Source organism: Ranitomeya imitator, chromosome 6 (genome assembly GCF_032444005.1).
Source record: "Ranitomeya imitator isolate aRanImi1 chromosome 6, aRanImi1.pri, whole genome shotgun sequence".
Lineage (NCBI taxonomy): Eukaryota > Metazoa > Chordata > Amphibia > Anura > Dendrobatidae > Ranitomeya > Ranitomeya imitator.
In genome coordinates, this window is record NC_091287.1 from 315057946 (window position 1) to 315074150 (window position 16205).

Genomic DNA, 16205 nt, shown 5'->3' on the forward strand with positions numbered 1-16205 from the left:
GTTCATATTTGTACTATTTAAAAAAAACAACACTTTTTAGGTACATTAGTTTACATAGTTTTGAGAAGACAAAAATCCTATAGGTCAAAAACTTGACGTGATAGAGAAAAACTGAGATCATTTCTGGATTCAGCATCCAAAAATTAATTAAGAACAGTTGTCTGACCTAACTCTTAAAAAATTGTGTTCCCCAATGTAATAGGACAGTAGTAGTCCCATCGTCTGGCTAATGTGTTCAATGTAAAAAAAAAAATATTACATACATACTACATGTACATACATACATGCATACAACATACTACATACATACTACATGCATACATACATACTACATGCATACATACATACATACATAGATACTACATACATACATACATACATAAATACTACATACAACATACTACATGAATACTACATACAATACATTACATACAATACATATAGACATACAGTACATTAAACATAGAGTACATACTCGCCATTACTTGTCACTTTGTTCCCCAAATCCAGTGTCATCTGTAAAAAAAGATTAAAATAACAAACAACCAATATACTCCCTGTCCGCAGAAATCCACGAGTGTCATATGACGATCTTCCGTGGAGAACGGCAGCATCAGCTGATGCGACCGCTCTCCAGGGGCTCCAGGAACACAATGACGGGAGGAAGGTATATTTCCGCACTGTATTCCTCCGCCGCTGTAAAAAAAAAAAATAGTCCCTAGTCTTACTTTTGGCATTGCTGTGTGAGAAATTTCCCCACGCAGCAATTGCCATAAAGTGAGACTTTGAACTATAGTAACCTCAGTAATGCACTGCAGGAGCCATTGTCTCCTGTCAGTGTGTCACTGAGGGTCCTATAGAGCAGTGACATCACCCGATGTCACTGTTCTATAGGGGAGATCGTCGTGGGACACTCGTTATTAATTGGACTACGGCGGACAGGTAGTATATGGTTTATTATTTTACATTTTTTGCAGGCGCTGAAGTATGGTAAGTATGGTTAAATGAAGAATATTAAAATACTTTTTTCCTAATGTGTGTGTTTTATTAACCCTTTATTACTATTGGATTAATAATGGATAGGCGTCTTATTGACGCCTCTCCGTTATTAACCCAGCTTAATGTCACCTTACAATAGCAAGGTGACATTAGCCCCTTATTACCCCATATCCCACCGCTACACAGGAGTGGGAAGAGAGGGGCTAAGTGCCGGAATTGGCGCATCTTACCGATGCGCCATTTCTGGGGCGGCTGCGGACTGGTATTTGTAGCTGGGGGGGGGGGGGGAAGGCAATATCCATGGCCCCTCTCTAGGCTATGAATATCAGCCTGCAGCTGTCTGTGTAGCCTTTCTGGCTATAAAATATAGGGGAAACCCACGTCATTTTTTTTGGGGGGGGGTTGCCCTATTTTAATAGCCAGTAAAGGCTACGCAGACAGCTGCGGACTGATATTCATAGCGGGCTAAAAATATTGGTCCCCGGCCGTCGGAGCAGCAGACTCAACAGGAGACTAAGGGTATGTGTCCACGTTCAGGATTGCATCAGGAATTGGTCAGGATTTTATGCAGGTAAAATCCTGATCAAATCTGCACCTAAGGTCACTGGCAGGTCACCTGCGCTGTCCTTGCGTTTTTTCTGCAATGTAAGGACATGCTGCGTTCTTAAGACGCGCCGCATGTGCGTTTTCGCGAGTATGCCGCATGCGTCTTTTACTGCATAGTGGAGACGGGATTTCATTAAATCCCCTCTACTATGCTGTAACATCTGGACGCTGCGTTTTTGACGCTGCGGCTCAACGCTGTGTCAAAAACGCAGCGTTTCCTGAACATGGAAACATACCCTAACAAACTCCTGATCCACAGTTTCAACAGCAAGATGAGTTAAAGCAGCAGCTTCAGCAGCATTTACAGCTGGTTTAGCAGCCACAGATGGCTCTCCTGGCAGAAACTGGGTCAGGGAGATGGCACCTCCTGCCTCTCAAAGTGAAAGTAGACTTGTGAGGTGACCAGTATGGGGGGCCTTGCAGAAAATGACCCTGGAGGAAGATATTGAGGCTTTTCTGACTGTCATTGAAAGATTGTCAGATAGGGAGAAACTATTCCCAAAGCATTGGGCGGAGGTCCTGACTTCATGTCTTACTGGGGAACCACAGAAGGCTTATTATGACCTTGCCCTGCAGAATGCCAAGGAGTACTATAAGCTGAAGACTGAGATTATGGCACATTTGGGTGTAACCCTGGCAGTCAGGGTGCAACGGGTACACCTTTGGCGCTACCAAAAGTACAGACCTCTCTGGTCCCAGATGTTCAACCTGTTAAAACTTTAGCAAAAATGTTTTCAGCGTGAGACCTGCTCTTTGACAGATGGTGGAAAGAGTGGTAGTGGACCAATTTATCCACTGACTACCTAAATCCGTGCAAAGCTGGGTTGCCCAGGGACATCTCCAGAATGCCTGATGGAAATATACTTGACTTGTAAGCCTAATGGAAAGATACTTGGCTGCGGAGACCTCTCTGAGCAGTCAAGGGAACCGGAGTTCATCAGTGAGGGATAGAGGAGGCCAGAGGAGCGACCTCAGATCATGTCTGATGGGCTCCCAAAGTCCCAAGAGGAGTCAGAGCCTGGTTCAAGGGGTAGACCTGGTCACATTGTCAGTTGGAAGTGTCGTTTCCCGGTCATATATGAACCAATTGTCCATTGACCTCGGAGCCAATGGACTGTTGCATGAGCCGATGCTGCTCCTAGATCGCATACCCTGCCTGCAGCTCAAAATCCCCTACATGCTCGAAACTCCTTGCTAGTTGGCTCACTCAGATGCCAACCTTGCAAGTGTCAAAGTGGCAAGAGCTTTGCCGCTATCCAAAAATCAGCACAACCAAAAATCGGTACCCAAAAATAAGGGCCGGTTCTTGGAATCAATAGGTCACCCTTGTGTCCTCAAGCATGAGCCTCATGTTTAGGTCAATTTAAAGCCCTGTGTGTTTTCAGATGTTGCCAAGCCCTCTGCTTTGGACAGAGGAGGGGGTATGTAGCATGTTACACATAATTTATTACATGTAACTGACTACGTATAGAGCTGCAGCACCTCAAAATGCGAAGCTTGTACACTATGTATAGAGGAATTGATTGCTTTTCTTTGCATGCTAATTGTTTTAGTTTCTTGGCTTAGTACTTTAGTTTATACAGTATAAAATAACAGTTCTTAAAAGCAGCATGCATGGTATGTACATGTAATATTTGTTGGTATTCTTCCAAAGATAAATAGGCTGCTTCCACAAAGCAGCCACTGTTTTATATTTGTATCATGTGTTTTGTTTATCAGTTGTCTCTCAGCAGTGCAGCTGTTTTTTTTTTTAATGATCCTATATGTTCTAAGCATCTCAGACACTCGTTCATCAAGATTAATGTGTACCCTAAGAAAGGAAACCATACCAGAGTGTCATGTGCTCGAACTCAAATTTTAGCATTAGCTGAGATTCATCATAGACGTAAAGTGTTGCAACACTGTGCGTGTTTTACAAGCAGGGCTGTGGAGTCGGTAAGCCACAGTTGCAACTCCGACTCCTGGATTTTATCAGGTTCCGACTCCGGCTCCGACTCCGACTCCTTCATAAATGGCCAATTCGCAACAATAAATTTACTGTTGTCAAATATTAACATCGTGCTTATTCAGTTTCTCACCATCATATAAGTTATCAGACCACTTAGAGCAAAAACTATATTCATTAGAATACAATTAGAATATAGCAAATAACTTTTATAAACTCTTGTAAGTAAATATGCAATAAACACTGTTATGCAGTTAATAAGAAGAAATCTATAAATTTGTCCTCAGAAAAAGTATTGCCTCTGTCAGATCCTCCTTAATGGATGCCCTCAAATCTGATCGAATTATTTTGAGAGCAGAGGACAACCTCTCTACACTAACTTGGGTTGGTGGCAAAGCAGTAACCACTCGGGCAACATCTCTGACAATGTCAGGATACAGAGGAATCGCTTGTTGCACTGTTGTTTTTGATGAACGGTCACATTTCTCAATTTCTTTTAGTGCACATGAGAAATTCTGCTGAAATGTACTGGCTGTGTTCTTTGATGGGGATGACTCTTCTATGCGGGAACGCTTTGCACGGTCCTTGTGATCCAAATATTTTTCGAAATTAAATTCTTCATCAGTTGATGAGGGTGAAGATGTGGCAGGACGACCAAATTCTTCTTGTTCCTCCTGACTGTTCTGCAACCTTTTCATCCTTACTGCTATTTCAAACAGAGCTTCTTTTCCTTTAGTTAGCGGTTGATCATCTAGAAGAATCCGATGCATTGGGTCTACATAAACAGCTGCCAAAAGAATGGTATTTTGTAATAGTAGCTCCTCTCTCCGTTTCATTGATGTAGCAATGCCACTTGCAAGCTGTGAGTAGCAGCTGTGAGATGCTTGGAAGACGCACACCAAACATCTAGTCTACAGGAGGAGCTTTACTACTAAGAATTTGCAACACATTTTTCCCGTCTCCCATGACAGCACACCTGAGAGAGGGATCCGCCCAGTCGGGACAGGAAACCTACTGAAATAAAAGGGCGGTACCTCTCCCTCGCTTCAGTTGGGTTTCCTGTCCTGATGGGAACTCTTGTGCTGAACATCACGGCAGTATTTGTTGATAGAAGTTCCACTCACCCACTCCTGTCCCGGCACTGGAAGAACAGGCAGGGCGCCTGTATGCCGGCCTCCAGGAAGCTGGAAGCGCCGTCCGCAGATCCTCTGGGCTCTGGCGCACGTGCGGGCGTCGGAACAGCCACAGTTCGTGGTCCTGGGGCCCTTCTGTGTCTCCCACGCCGCTCTCCCCCTCTGTAAGCAGTAACTTCCTGGCACGCGGCTGGCGTTGCGCGCAAGGCACGCTGGGTAGGGGCGTGCCTGCGTGACGTCAGAGCCGTGCGCCGGATCCAAGATGGCAGCGCCCATCGCTCTGATCACCGGCATCGTTCCAGGCTTCCCGGCGGGATTCAGGAGGGGGAGAAGCTCGTATCAGGGACCGGAAGAGGTGGTGAGCACGGCGGTTCACCCTATTTAAGGGTAAAGTGACATAGAAACACCGCTCACTTCGTTAAAGCTCTCCAGAGATGGAGAATACTATGGAGCAGCAGCAGCAGCCTTTACAGCAGCATGAGCCCAGGTCAGGTGATTCACCTGCCCACCAACGTGTTAAAGGGAGCGGCCGCTCCAGTGGAAGGAGTAGCAATCGCCCTCGGAGGTCACAGGACTCCTCAGCGTCTAGGAGGGATGTGATCCATGCTCCTATCCAGCCTCAGAATCCGGTACCCTTCATGGTCAGCGGGTGGTGAGTGATCTTCGTGAATGTCACCCTGGTGGTAATGGGCTACATTTTCTGTTTGCTTGGCAGGCGCCGAGGAAGGCTAGCAACAAGTCTAAGAACAAGGAATGTGCCCTATGTAGAGTTCCGTTGTCAGCCCAGTGGCAGAAAAGTCTTTGTGCTGATTGTATCCAAAAGACTATCCAGGAGGAGACCCCTGACTTTGCCTCTAGTCTTAGAGCCATGATTAGGGCCGAAGTGGAAGGCTCAGTTAAATCGGCACTTAAAAGAAAGGGTAGTAAGAGCCCTGAACTTATTTTAGATTCTGATGTCTCTCCGTCTGACGAGGAATATCAGGAGGAACAGTTATCTCCCTTCCACTCTTCCTCTATATCCCCCGACTCCTCTTCAGATAACGATGAGGGGGGCCGTCCGTGTTTTCTGACTGAGAACACGGATAAATTAATAAAAGCCGTTAGAGCTTCAATGGGCCTTAAAGATGAAAGAGCGGCCAAGTCCCTGGAGGACATTACAGTGGGGCAAAAAAGTATTTAGTCAGTCAGCAATAGTGCAAGTTCCACCACTTAAAAAGATGAGAGGCGTCTGTAATTTACATCATAGGTAGACCTCAACAATGGGAGACAAACTGAGAAAAAAAAATCCAGAAAATCACATTGTCTGTTTTTTTAACATTTTATTTGCATATTATGGTGGAAAATAAGTATTTGGTCAGAAACAAACAATCAAGATTTCTGGCTCTCACAGACCTGTAACTTCTTCTTTAAGAGTCTCCTCCTTCCTCCACTCATTGCCTGTAGTAATGGCACCTGTTTAAACTTGTTATCAGTATAAAAAGACACCTGTGCACACCCTCAAACAGTCTGACTCCAAACTCCACTATGGTGAAGGCCAAAGAGCTGTCAAAGGACACCAGAAACAAAATTGTAGCCCTGCACCAGGCTGGGAAGACTGAATCTGCAATAGCCGACCAGCTTGGAGTGAAGAAATCAACAGCAATAATTAGAAAATGGAAGACATACAAGACCACTGGTAATCTCCCTCGATCTGGGGCTCCACGCAAAATCCCACCCCGTGGGGTGAGAATGATCACAAGAACGGTGAGCAAAAATCCCAGAACCACGCGGGGGGACCTAGTGAATGAACTGCAGAGAGCTGGGACCAATGTAACAAGGCCTACCATAAGTAACACACTACGCCACCATGGACTCATGGATCCTGCAGTGCCAGACGTGTCCCACTGCTTAAGCCAGTACATGTCCGGGCCCGTCTGAAGTTTGCTAGAGAGCATTTGGATGATCCAGAGGAGTTTTGGGAGAATGTCCTATGGTCTGATGAAACCAAACTGGAACTGTTTGGTAGAAACACAACTTCTCGTGTTTGGAGGAAAAAGAATACTGAGTTGCATCCATCAAACGCCATACCTACTGTAAAGCATGGTGGTGGAAACATCATGCTTTGGGGCTGTTTCTCTGCAAAGGGGCCAGGACGACTGATCCGGGTACATGAAAGAATGAATGGGGCCATGTACCGTGAGATTTTGAGTGCAAACCTCCTTCCATCAGCAAGGGCATTGAAGATGAAACGTGGCTGGGTCTTTCAACATGACAATGATCCAAAGCACACCGTCAGGGCAACGAAGGAGTGGCTTCGTAAGAAGCATTTCAAGGTCCTGGAGTGGCCTAGCCAGTCTCCAGATCTCAACCCTATAGAAAACCTTTGGAGGGAGATGAAAGTCCGTGTTGCCAAGCGAAAAGCCAAAAACATCACTGCTCTAGAGGAGATCTGCATGGAGGAATGGGCCAACATACCAACAACAGTGTGTGGCAACCTTGTGAAGACTTACAGAAAACGTTTGATCTCTGTCATTGCCAACAAAGGGTATATTACAAAGTATTGAGATGAAAATTTGTTTCTGACCAAATACTTATTTTCCACCATAATATGCAAATAAAATGTTAAAAAAACAGACAATGTGATTTTCTGGATTTTTTTTTCTCAGTTTGTCTCCCATAGTTGAGGTCTACCTATGATGTAAATTACAGACGCCTCTCATCTTTTTAAGTGGTGGAACTTGCACTATTGCTGACTGACTAAATACTTTTTTGCCCCACTGTATGCTTGGGGGTTTAGAAGAAAAAAGAAAGCGTACTTTCCCTGTGAATTCCAAGGTAAAAGCCCTTATAGAAAGAGAGTGGAGGAAGCCGGAAAAATCGGGTAATCTGCCCTCGGCTTCTAAAAGACGTTATCCCTTTGAGGAGAAGGATTCGGAAATATGGGATAAAGTTCCAAAAATTGATGGTGCAGTTGCCAGGTCCTCTAAAAAGTCTTCTCTTCCCTTAGAAGAGTCTGGTGTATTAAGAGACCCTCTAGGTAAAAAAGCGGACGGGTTCCTAAAGCATACCTGGGAGGCAACTGCAGGGGGGTTAAATCCGGCAATCGCCGGAACTTGTGTTGCACGCTCCCTTATAGTCTGGTTACAACAGATAGAAGACCAGTTAAAATCTAAAGTGTCGAGAGAAGACATCCTAACCAATGTAACTATGGCTAAAGGAGCGGCTGCCTTTATAGCAGACTCATCGGCAGACTCCGTGAGACTAGCAGCCAGAGCTGCAAATCTATCTAATGCGGCTAGACGTGCTCTTTGGTTAAAGGGATGCCCGGGAGACTTGCCTTCAAAAAACAGACTTTGTTCTTTACCATGTGATGGCCATTTCCTTTTTGGACAGAAATTAGAGGATATTTTGGAGAAAGCAGGGGATAGAAAAAAGGGATTCCCTTGCTTTCCGGTGGACATTAGACAGCCCTATTTTCGGAGGGGGAAATTTAGTAGAGGTTGCCCTCCGGGAGATAGAAGGAATTGGGACTCCAGAGACAGGAAGGGGAAGCCCTCCCAATGACGCCAGGCCAGAAGTAGGGGGAAGGCTTTCATCTTTTTTCCCAGCTTGGGTAAAGATCTCCCCCAGTCCTTGGACTCTGAAGGTCATCAAAGATGGCCTAAAAATAAATTTTGTTTATCTACCACGACAGACTTTTGTGTTAACGCCCCAATGAAAAACCCCGGAGGAACAGCTGGCCTTGGAAGCAGAGGTATTGGAACTGGTATCAAAACGAGTTCTGGTAGAAGTCCCTGGAGAAGAGCAGGGAAAAGGTTTTTATTCCCCTCTTTTTTTGATAAGAAAGCCAGACGAGTCGCTGAGAACCATTGTCAATTGTCAATTTAAAAAATCTGAACCGGTCGGTAATAAACTGCTCCTTCAAAATGGAGTCTGTGAAGACAGCGATAAAACTCTTGTTCCCAGGTTGCTTCATGGCAGCCATAGACTTAAAGGACACCTACTACCACGTCCCAATCCATCGGAACTACCAAAAATTCCTAAGAGTAGCAGTTTATGTCCAAGGTTGTCTCAGGCACTATCAATACGCTGCCCTCCCGTTCGGCCTGTCAATAGCGCCGAGAATTTTTACAAAGCTAATGTCAGATGTCATGTCCTTCCTCCGCTCTCAGAACGTAGTTATAGTTCCGTACCTGGACGACTTCCTTATAATAGGGAACTCAGCAGCACATTGTCTGGCGCAAATAAAAGAAGTTATAACAACGCTAGAGCGGTTGGGGTGGAAAATAAATCTCGCCAAGTCGAGATTGACGCCGGAGCTAGTCCAATCCTTTCTGGGTTTAGTTCTGGACTCCACACGTCAGCTTTGTCTCCTACCAGAAAACAAGCTGGTCAAAATTCAAAATCTGGTGAAATCAGCAATTCATCACCCCATAATGACGTTGAGAAAGGCAATGTCCCTGTTGGGTTCTCTGACGTCCTGTATACCTGCAGTAAGATGGGCCCTGTTCCATCTAAGACAGTTACAGTGGGAGGTCCTGTCAGCACAGAGGTCGTTAAAAGGGCATTTAGAGGGGAAGCTTCGCCTTTCGTTAGAGGTAACAGATTCCCTAAAATGGTGGGCCGTGAGAGATCATTTGGCGTCGGGGGTCCAGTGGATAACTCCGATAGATCAGATCATCACCACAGACGCAAGCGGTTCAGGATGGGGGGCCCATTTAGGGACTCTCTCAGTTCAGGGATCCTGGTCCCAACTAGAATCACGTCAGGTATCAAATTTAAGAGAGTTATGGGCTGTAGAGAGAGCTGTAAAACATTTCCTTCCCATCCTTCAGGGTCACCATACCAGGGTCATGTCAGACAATCACGCAGTAGTTGCATATATCAACCACCAAGGGGGGACGAGATCCCCTCCCTGATGAAGTCAGCGTCTGTCCTCCTACAACTAGCGGAGCGCCACCTACTATCCCTCTCGGCTCTCCACATAAAGGGAGTCGAGAATACGAAAGCAGACTACCTAAGTTGCAAAACACTGAAACAAGGAGAGTGGTCTTTGAATTCCCAGGTGTTTCAACAGATAGTGCAGGCTTGGGGCTTACCTGTGATAGATTTATTTGCCGCCCTAAACAACAGGAAAGTAGAGAATTTCTGTTCATTTGACCCAAGAGAGGAACCCTTTGCGGTAGATGCTCTCCAGATACAATGGAATTTCAGTCTCGCGTATGTATTTCCACCGATAGCAATGATTCAGACAGTGGTAAGGAAGCTCAGAATGGAGCAGGCGAGAGTAATTTTGATTGCTCCATTTTGGCCAAAAAAGACCTTGGTTCTCCCTCCTGAGACAAATGTCAGTGACCGATCCATGGATTCTGCCAGAAATTCCGGACCTGCTTACTCAGGGTCCAATATGCCACTCTCAAGTGAAGGGCTTCCATCTTGCAGCCTGGAATTTGAGAGGGCATTATTGAGTAGACAAGGATTTTCACCAGGGTTAGTCTCCACCTTTTTGAAAAGTAGAAAGCCAGTAACATCGAGGATATATGGTAGAACATGGAAAAAGTTTCTAGATTTTTCAGGGCAACCTCTGGGGGACAAGGCGCCTGTAGGTACTATTCTAGAATTTTTACAGGCGGGTTTACAACTGGGGTTGGCAACTAATACGCTCAAAGTACAGGTGTCAGCATTAGGGGCCTTATATAATTGTAATCTGGCCTCCAATAGATGGGTGTCCCGCTTTATAAAATCCTGTAGTAAGTCTAGACCAGTAATAATTCAGAGTGTTCCTCCATGGGATTTGAATTTGGTGTTAGAGGCTCTAACTAGTGATCCATTCGAGCCTTTGCAGGAGTCATCGATAAAAATGCTCACTCTTAAGACAGTACTTCTGGTAGCGTTGACATCAGCCCGTAGGGTGAGTGACTTGCAAGCCCTATCTATCTCCCCTCCTTACACACAGATATTTGATGACAGAGTAGTACTCAGACCAGATCCGGCATATCTGCCGAAAGTAGTTCTTAAATTCCATAGAAGCCAGGAGATTGTGTTACCCTCTTTTTGTGATAATCCCAAAAATCCGGGGGAAGAGAAATTTCATACACTGGATGTAAGAAGAGCTATGTTGCAATACATATCTTTGACTAGTCAGTGGAGGAAAGATCAGTCCTTATTTGTAGCTTTCCAGGGTAGTAGGAAGGGATATGGGGTATCCAAGGGTACTATTGCTAGGTGGATTAGGGAGGCCATTTCCTTATCCTATGCTTCTCGTGGTGCCCCAATCCCTGAAGGCATCAAGGCTCACTCCACCAGAGCTGTGGCTACTTCCTGGGCAGAAAAAGCAGAGGTATCGATTGATCAAATTTGAAAGGCCGCTACCTGGTCCTCACCGTCTACCTTCTTTAGACACTACCGGCTAGATCTATCCTCCTCAACTGACCTTACCTTTGGTAGAAGGGTGCTGCAAGCGGTGGTCCCTCCCTAACGTGTTTCTTTCTCCAAAAATCTCTCAGGTGTGCTGTCATGGGAGACGGGAAAACACCAAGGTTACTTACTGGTAGCCGGTTTTTCCGGAGCCCATGACAGCACCTGTATATTCCCTCCCTTCTTTTTCACCCTTTGGTGTGCACTTTTAGTTGGGTGTTTTTTTATCATTATTATAATGTGGTGGTAGATTACCATGTGAACTAACCAAGGGGGCCTCTCATGCTCTGAAAACCAACTGAAGCGAGGGAGAGGTACCGCCCTTTTATTTCAGTAGGTTTCCTGTCCCGACTGGGCGGATCCCTCTCTCAGGTGTGCTGTCATGGGCTCCGGAAAAACCGGTTACCAGTAAGTAACCTTGGTGTTTCACTTTCAGTTTCATAAATTGTAAATAGGGGGGTTGGGGCAGCATGAGGTTGACCAAGTATAAGATTAGATAAGGGCAGTTGAGAACAGTGACACACAAGAAGTAAGAAATGTCTCTATCTCCAGCAGAACTGCTTATCACTGTTGTTCATAGTTTGATAGCACAAAAATATTTGAGTAACATTTATAGAATTCATATGAAAGTTCAATTATGAAATATTAATACATTTTTTTAAAGCTGGAGTTGGAGTCGATACATTTCTACCGACTCCGACTCCAACCAAAACTGACTCCGACTCCGACTCCACAGCCCTGTTTCCAAGTATAGTGACAAAATATGTTTCTTGTATTCTGTAAATGGACTTAGAACAGTATATAGGCTGGGTTCACATTGCGTTAACAGCAGCCCGTTCAACACATGCGTTAACGGGCTGCTGTTAACGCAAGTGCAGACTTGTCATACCACTAGCGCAGATAGAGCTGGCAGATGCTCTATCTGCACTAGCAGTGACGGACCCGGAAACTGCAGCCCGCATCCCAGGGTCCGTCACTCAATGACGGCACATCACTAGCGCACGCCCATTGTGGGCGTGCGCTAGTAATGCGTCCGCCATAGGTCTTAATTGCTGCGTTAACGGACTGCGTTACACCGCGTTATGCCGCGGTGTAACGTAGTCCGTCTAACGGACCGCTAAAACGCAGTGTGAACCTGGCCTAATTTTTTTAAAAATGGCTAAAAAATATCTCCATTGTTAGGGTATGTTTCCACGTGCCAGATTACAACCGGATTAGCTGCGGATTCAACGTTGCATACAGCCGCAGCGTTCATTCCGCAGTGTCCAGATATTACTGCATAGTGGAGGGGATTTTATAAAATCCCGTCTCCATTATGCGTGCGAACACGCATCCGGCAGCCCTGCGTTTCCGGACATGCAGCTCGTCTGTTTAGAACACAGCATGTCTGTTTACCTTGCGGCAACGCTCCATCGCCGCAAGGTAAATAACAGGATCCGCAGCATCAATAGTAAAAGATAGAATGTTAAAAATAATAATTAAAAAAAAAAGGTTATTCTCACCTTTCGGCATCCCCCGATTTCCTCAGCGGGATGCTTTGCGCAAAGGACCTTTGTGATGTCACGGTCGCGTGACCGCGATGTCATCTCAGGTGATTCACGCAATGCATCCCTGGGAACGGAAGCCGCCACGTGCACCGCTGAGAGCCGTGAGGACTCCGGGGGCCATCATAAGGTAAGTATATCCCTATTTTTTTTATTTTAATTTTTTTTTTTTTATAGGAATATGGTACCCAGGGCCTGGAGGAGAGTCTCCTCTCCTCCAGACCCTGGGTACCATCCGCACATGAATCGCTCACTTTACACATGGTGGGCATAGCCACATGCGTAAAGTGAGCGTTACAATGCAATCCTATGGAGGCGGAATTGCCGCGATTCTGCAGAAATAATGAACATGCTGCGGATTTTACCGCTATGCGATTCCGCAGTGGGAAATTCCGCAGCATGGGCACAGCAACTGCGGAATCCCATAGGATTGCATGAGAATGCGTTTAAGCGTTTCTGCTGCGGCAAAAACACAACGTGGACACACAGCCTAACCTGCTAATTAAGGTCTGAAACCTTGGTCAAAGTTATGTGAGCACACAAATCTCCAAGGGTGCCCAAACTTTTGCATTGGCCCATTTTCCTTTTACGAATTTTTAAAATGTAAAAGATTCTAAAATATATATTACTTTTTCCTAAAATGCAAAGGAAATGTGCCATCTTTAACTTTAGCCCTTTTAGAGATCATTTCATCTTCAACATGCATAACTGTTCATAATAACAGTAATTTGGACCAGGGGTGAACAAATGTTTACATGCCACTGTGAGTGTGTATATACAGTTAGGTCCATATATATTTGGACAGAGACAACATTTTTCTAATTTTGGTTATAGACATTACCACAATGAATTTTAAACAAAACAATTCTGATGCAGTTGAAGTTCAGACTTTCAGCTTTCATTCAAGGGTATACACATTAAAATTGGATGAAGGGCTTAGGAGTTTCAGCTCCTTAACATGTGCCACCCTGTTTTTAAAGGGACCAAAATTAATTGGACAATTGAATCCAAAGCTGTTTCATGGAAAGGTGTGGGCAATCCCTTCGTTATGTAATTCTCGATTAAACAGATAAAAGGCCTGGAGTTGATTTGAGGTGTGGTGCTTGCATTTGGAAGATTTTGCTGTGAAGTAAACATGCGGTCAAAAGAGCTCTCCATGCAGGTGAAACAAGCCATCCTTAAGCTGTGAAAACAAAAAAAAACATCCCGAGAAATTGCTACAATATTAGGAGTGGCAAAATCTACAATTTGGTACATCCTGAGAAAGAAAGAAAGCACTGGTGAACTCATCAATGCAAAAAGTCCTGGGCGCCCACGGAAGACAACAGTGGTAGATGATCACAGAATAATCTCCATGGTGAAGAGAAACCCCTTCACAAGAGCCAACCAAGTGACCAACACTCTCCAGGAGGTCGGCGTATCAATATTCTAATCTACCATAAAGAGAAGACTGCATGAAAGTAAATACAGAGGGTTCACTGCACGGTGCAAGCAACTCACAAGATTCAAGAATAAAAAGGCTAGACTAGACTTTGCTAAAAAAACATCTAAAAAAGCCAGCAAAGTTCCGGAAGAACTTTCTTTGGACAGATGAAACCAAGATCAACCTCTACCAGAATGATGGAAAGAGAAAAGTATGGCGAAGGCGAGGTACAGCTCATGATCCAAAGCATACCACATCATCTGTAAAACACGGCGGAGGCAGTGTGATGGCTTGGGCATGCATGGCTGCCAGTGGCACTGGGTCACTGGTGTTTATTGATGATGTGACACGGGACAGAAGCAACCGAATGAATTCTGAGGTATTCAGAGCCATACTGTGTGCTCAGATTCAGCCAAATGCAGCCAAATGGATTGGTCGTCGTTTCATACTACAGATGGACAATGACCCAAAACATAAAGCCAAAGCAACCCAGGAGTTTATTAAAGCAAAGAAGTGGAATATTCTTGAATGGCCAAGTAAGTCACCTGATCTCAACCCAATTGAGCATGCATTTAACTTGTTAAAGACTACACTTCAGACAGAAAGGCCCACAAACAAACAGCAACTGAAAACCACCACAGTGAAGGCCTGGCAGAGCATCAAGAAGGAGGAAGCACGGTGTCTGGTGATGTCCATGAGTTCAAGACTTCAGGCAGTCATTGCCAACAAACGGTTTTCAACCAAGTACTAAAAATGAACATTTTATTTAAAATTATTGAATCTGTCCAATTACTTTTGGTCCCTTTAAAAACAGGGTGGCACATGTTAAGGAGCTGAAACTCCTAAACCCTTCATCCGATTTTAATGTGGATACCCTTAAATGAAAGCTGAAAGTCTGAACATCAGCTGCATCTGAATTGTTTTGTTTAAAATTCATTGTGGTAATGTCTATAACCTAAATTAGAAAAATGTTGTCTGTCCAAATATATATGGACCTAACTGTATATATGTGTGTGTATGTATGTATATATGTCTATATATATAGATAGATAGATAGATAGATCTAGAATAGCAAATGACTTTGTATCGAATCATATCATGATCCTGTACAGGCACTTTAAAGGGAGACTATCAGATACTTTCTTCATAGAAATCCAAGTGGCAATCATGTGAAATCTAGAATCGAAGCTATATGCAAATCAGGATTGATGTGCATTTGAAAGAAGCAGTTCAAGTTTAATGACACACCCCAAGTGCCCACCTAGCCTTATTTGCACATACTGGTAGTTTCTTTGCTATATTACTTATGACTGGCACATCCGATCTCTACAAAGAAGGTGCAAATAGCCACTTCAGAGAGGAAGAGGCCTAGAACTCTAGTGCCATTTTTATTGGAGCACAAGCACCTATTCAACCATACCACTACTTCCATGTATAAATGTGCTGCCCACTGACCTTTTAAAATGCTCTACAATTCTGGCATGCAATAAAACAGGTTTAGATTACGATAGTTAGATAATGTTTAATATTTTCATCTGCTCTGATAAATAACTTTTGCCATTGGGATACCACAGTTCACATGTGATACTTTACATTTTGTGCATTTAAACTGCGGACATTTCTCTGGTGCAGAACTGCACATTTTGTGCCACTGGTAATCATATTAATAGTAAATGCAGAGTGCCCACTTGAGTTTCCATAGCCTCCATGTTTACATTAAGCTACTCTCTAGGATGAAGTGTGTGGATCATTTGTACCTTTTGCTTGAGTCTGTGACTTCTATTTACGAGTAACGTCCTCTCTTTTCTCATTGTAGGAGAAGAACATTATAACTGCATTTCTGCTCTACACAAGTCTATGCGTGGATCAGATCAGAATGCTTCACTATATTGGCTTGGGCGAATGCTTGAAGGTGGAGAGGACCCACTTTATGTGGCCAGGCGTCTTGTTAGATTTGCAAGTGAAGATATAGGTATGTTTTATATGTCATCTGTGTGACAATGAAAGCAAACTATTAGTTATTTGGGATAATAGAATTGATATTTTTTAATTTCAACAATACTAGGCTGATGTCTGCCTCTGTACATAAACAAACAAGAAAGTTCTTATTCAATGACAGTGAAAACACTGAACATTAAAATTGAAAGTAATAAAACACA

At 44.2% G+C, this 16205-nt stretch overlaps 1 protein-coding gene and 1 long non-coding RNA gene across 3 annotated transcripts in view; one reads left to right on the top strand and one right to left on the bottom strand.

Annotated features, from left to right (window-relative positions):
• Positions 1-16205, top strand: part of WRNIP1 (WRN helicase interacting protein 1) — a 181825-nt gene that overhangs the window by 145696 nt on the left and 19924 nt on the right. For both annotated transcript variants that reach the window (XM_069730761.1, XM_069730762.1), the window contains exon 5: positions 15863-16018. In XM_069730761.1, coding sequence (XP_069586862.1) covers positions 15863-16018 — 156 coding nt within the window. The remainder of the gene's footprint in view (positions 1-15862; positions 16019-16205) is intronic.
• The window catches only part of LOC138642547 (uncharacterized), a 135730-nt gene that overhangs the window by 87867 nt on the left and 31658 nt on the right, over positions 1-16205 (bottom strand). The window lies entirely within an intron of this gene.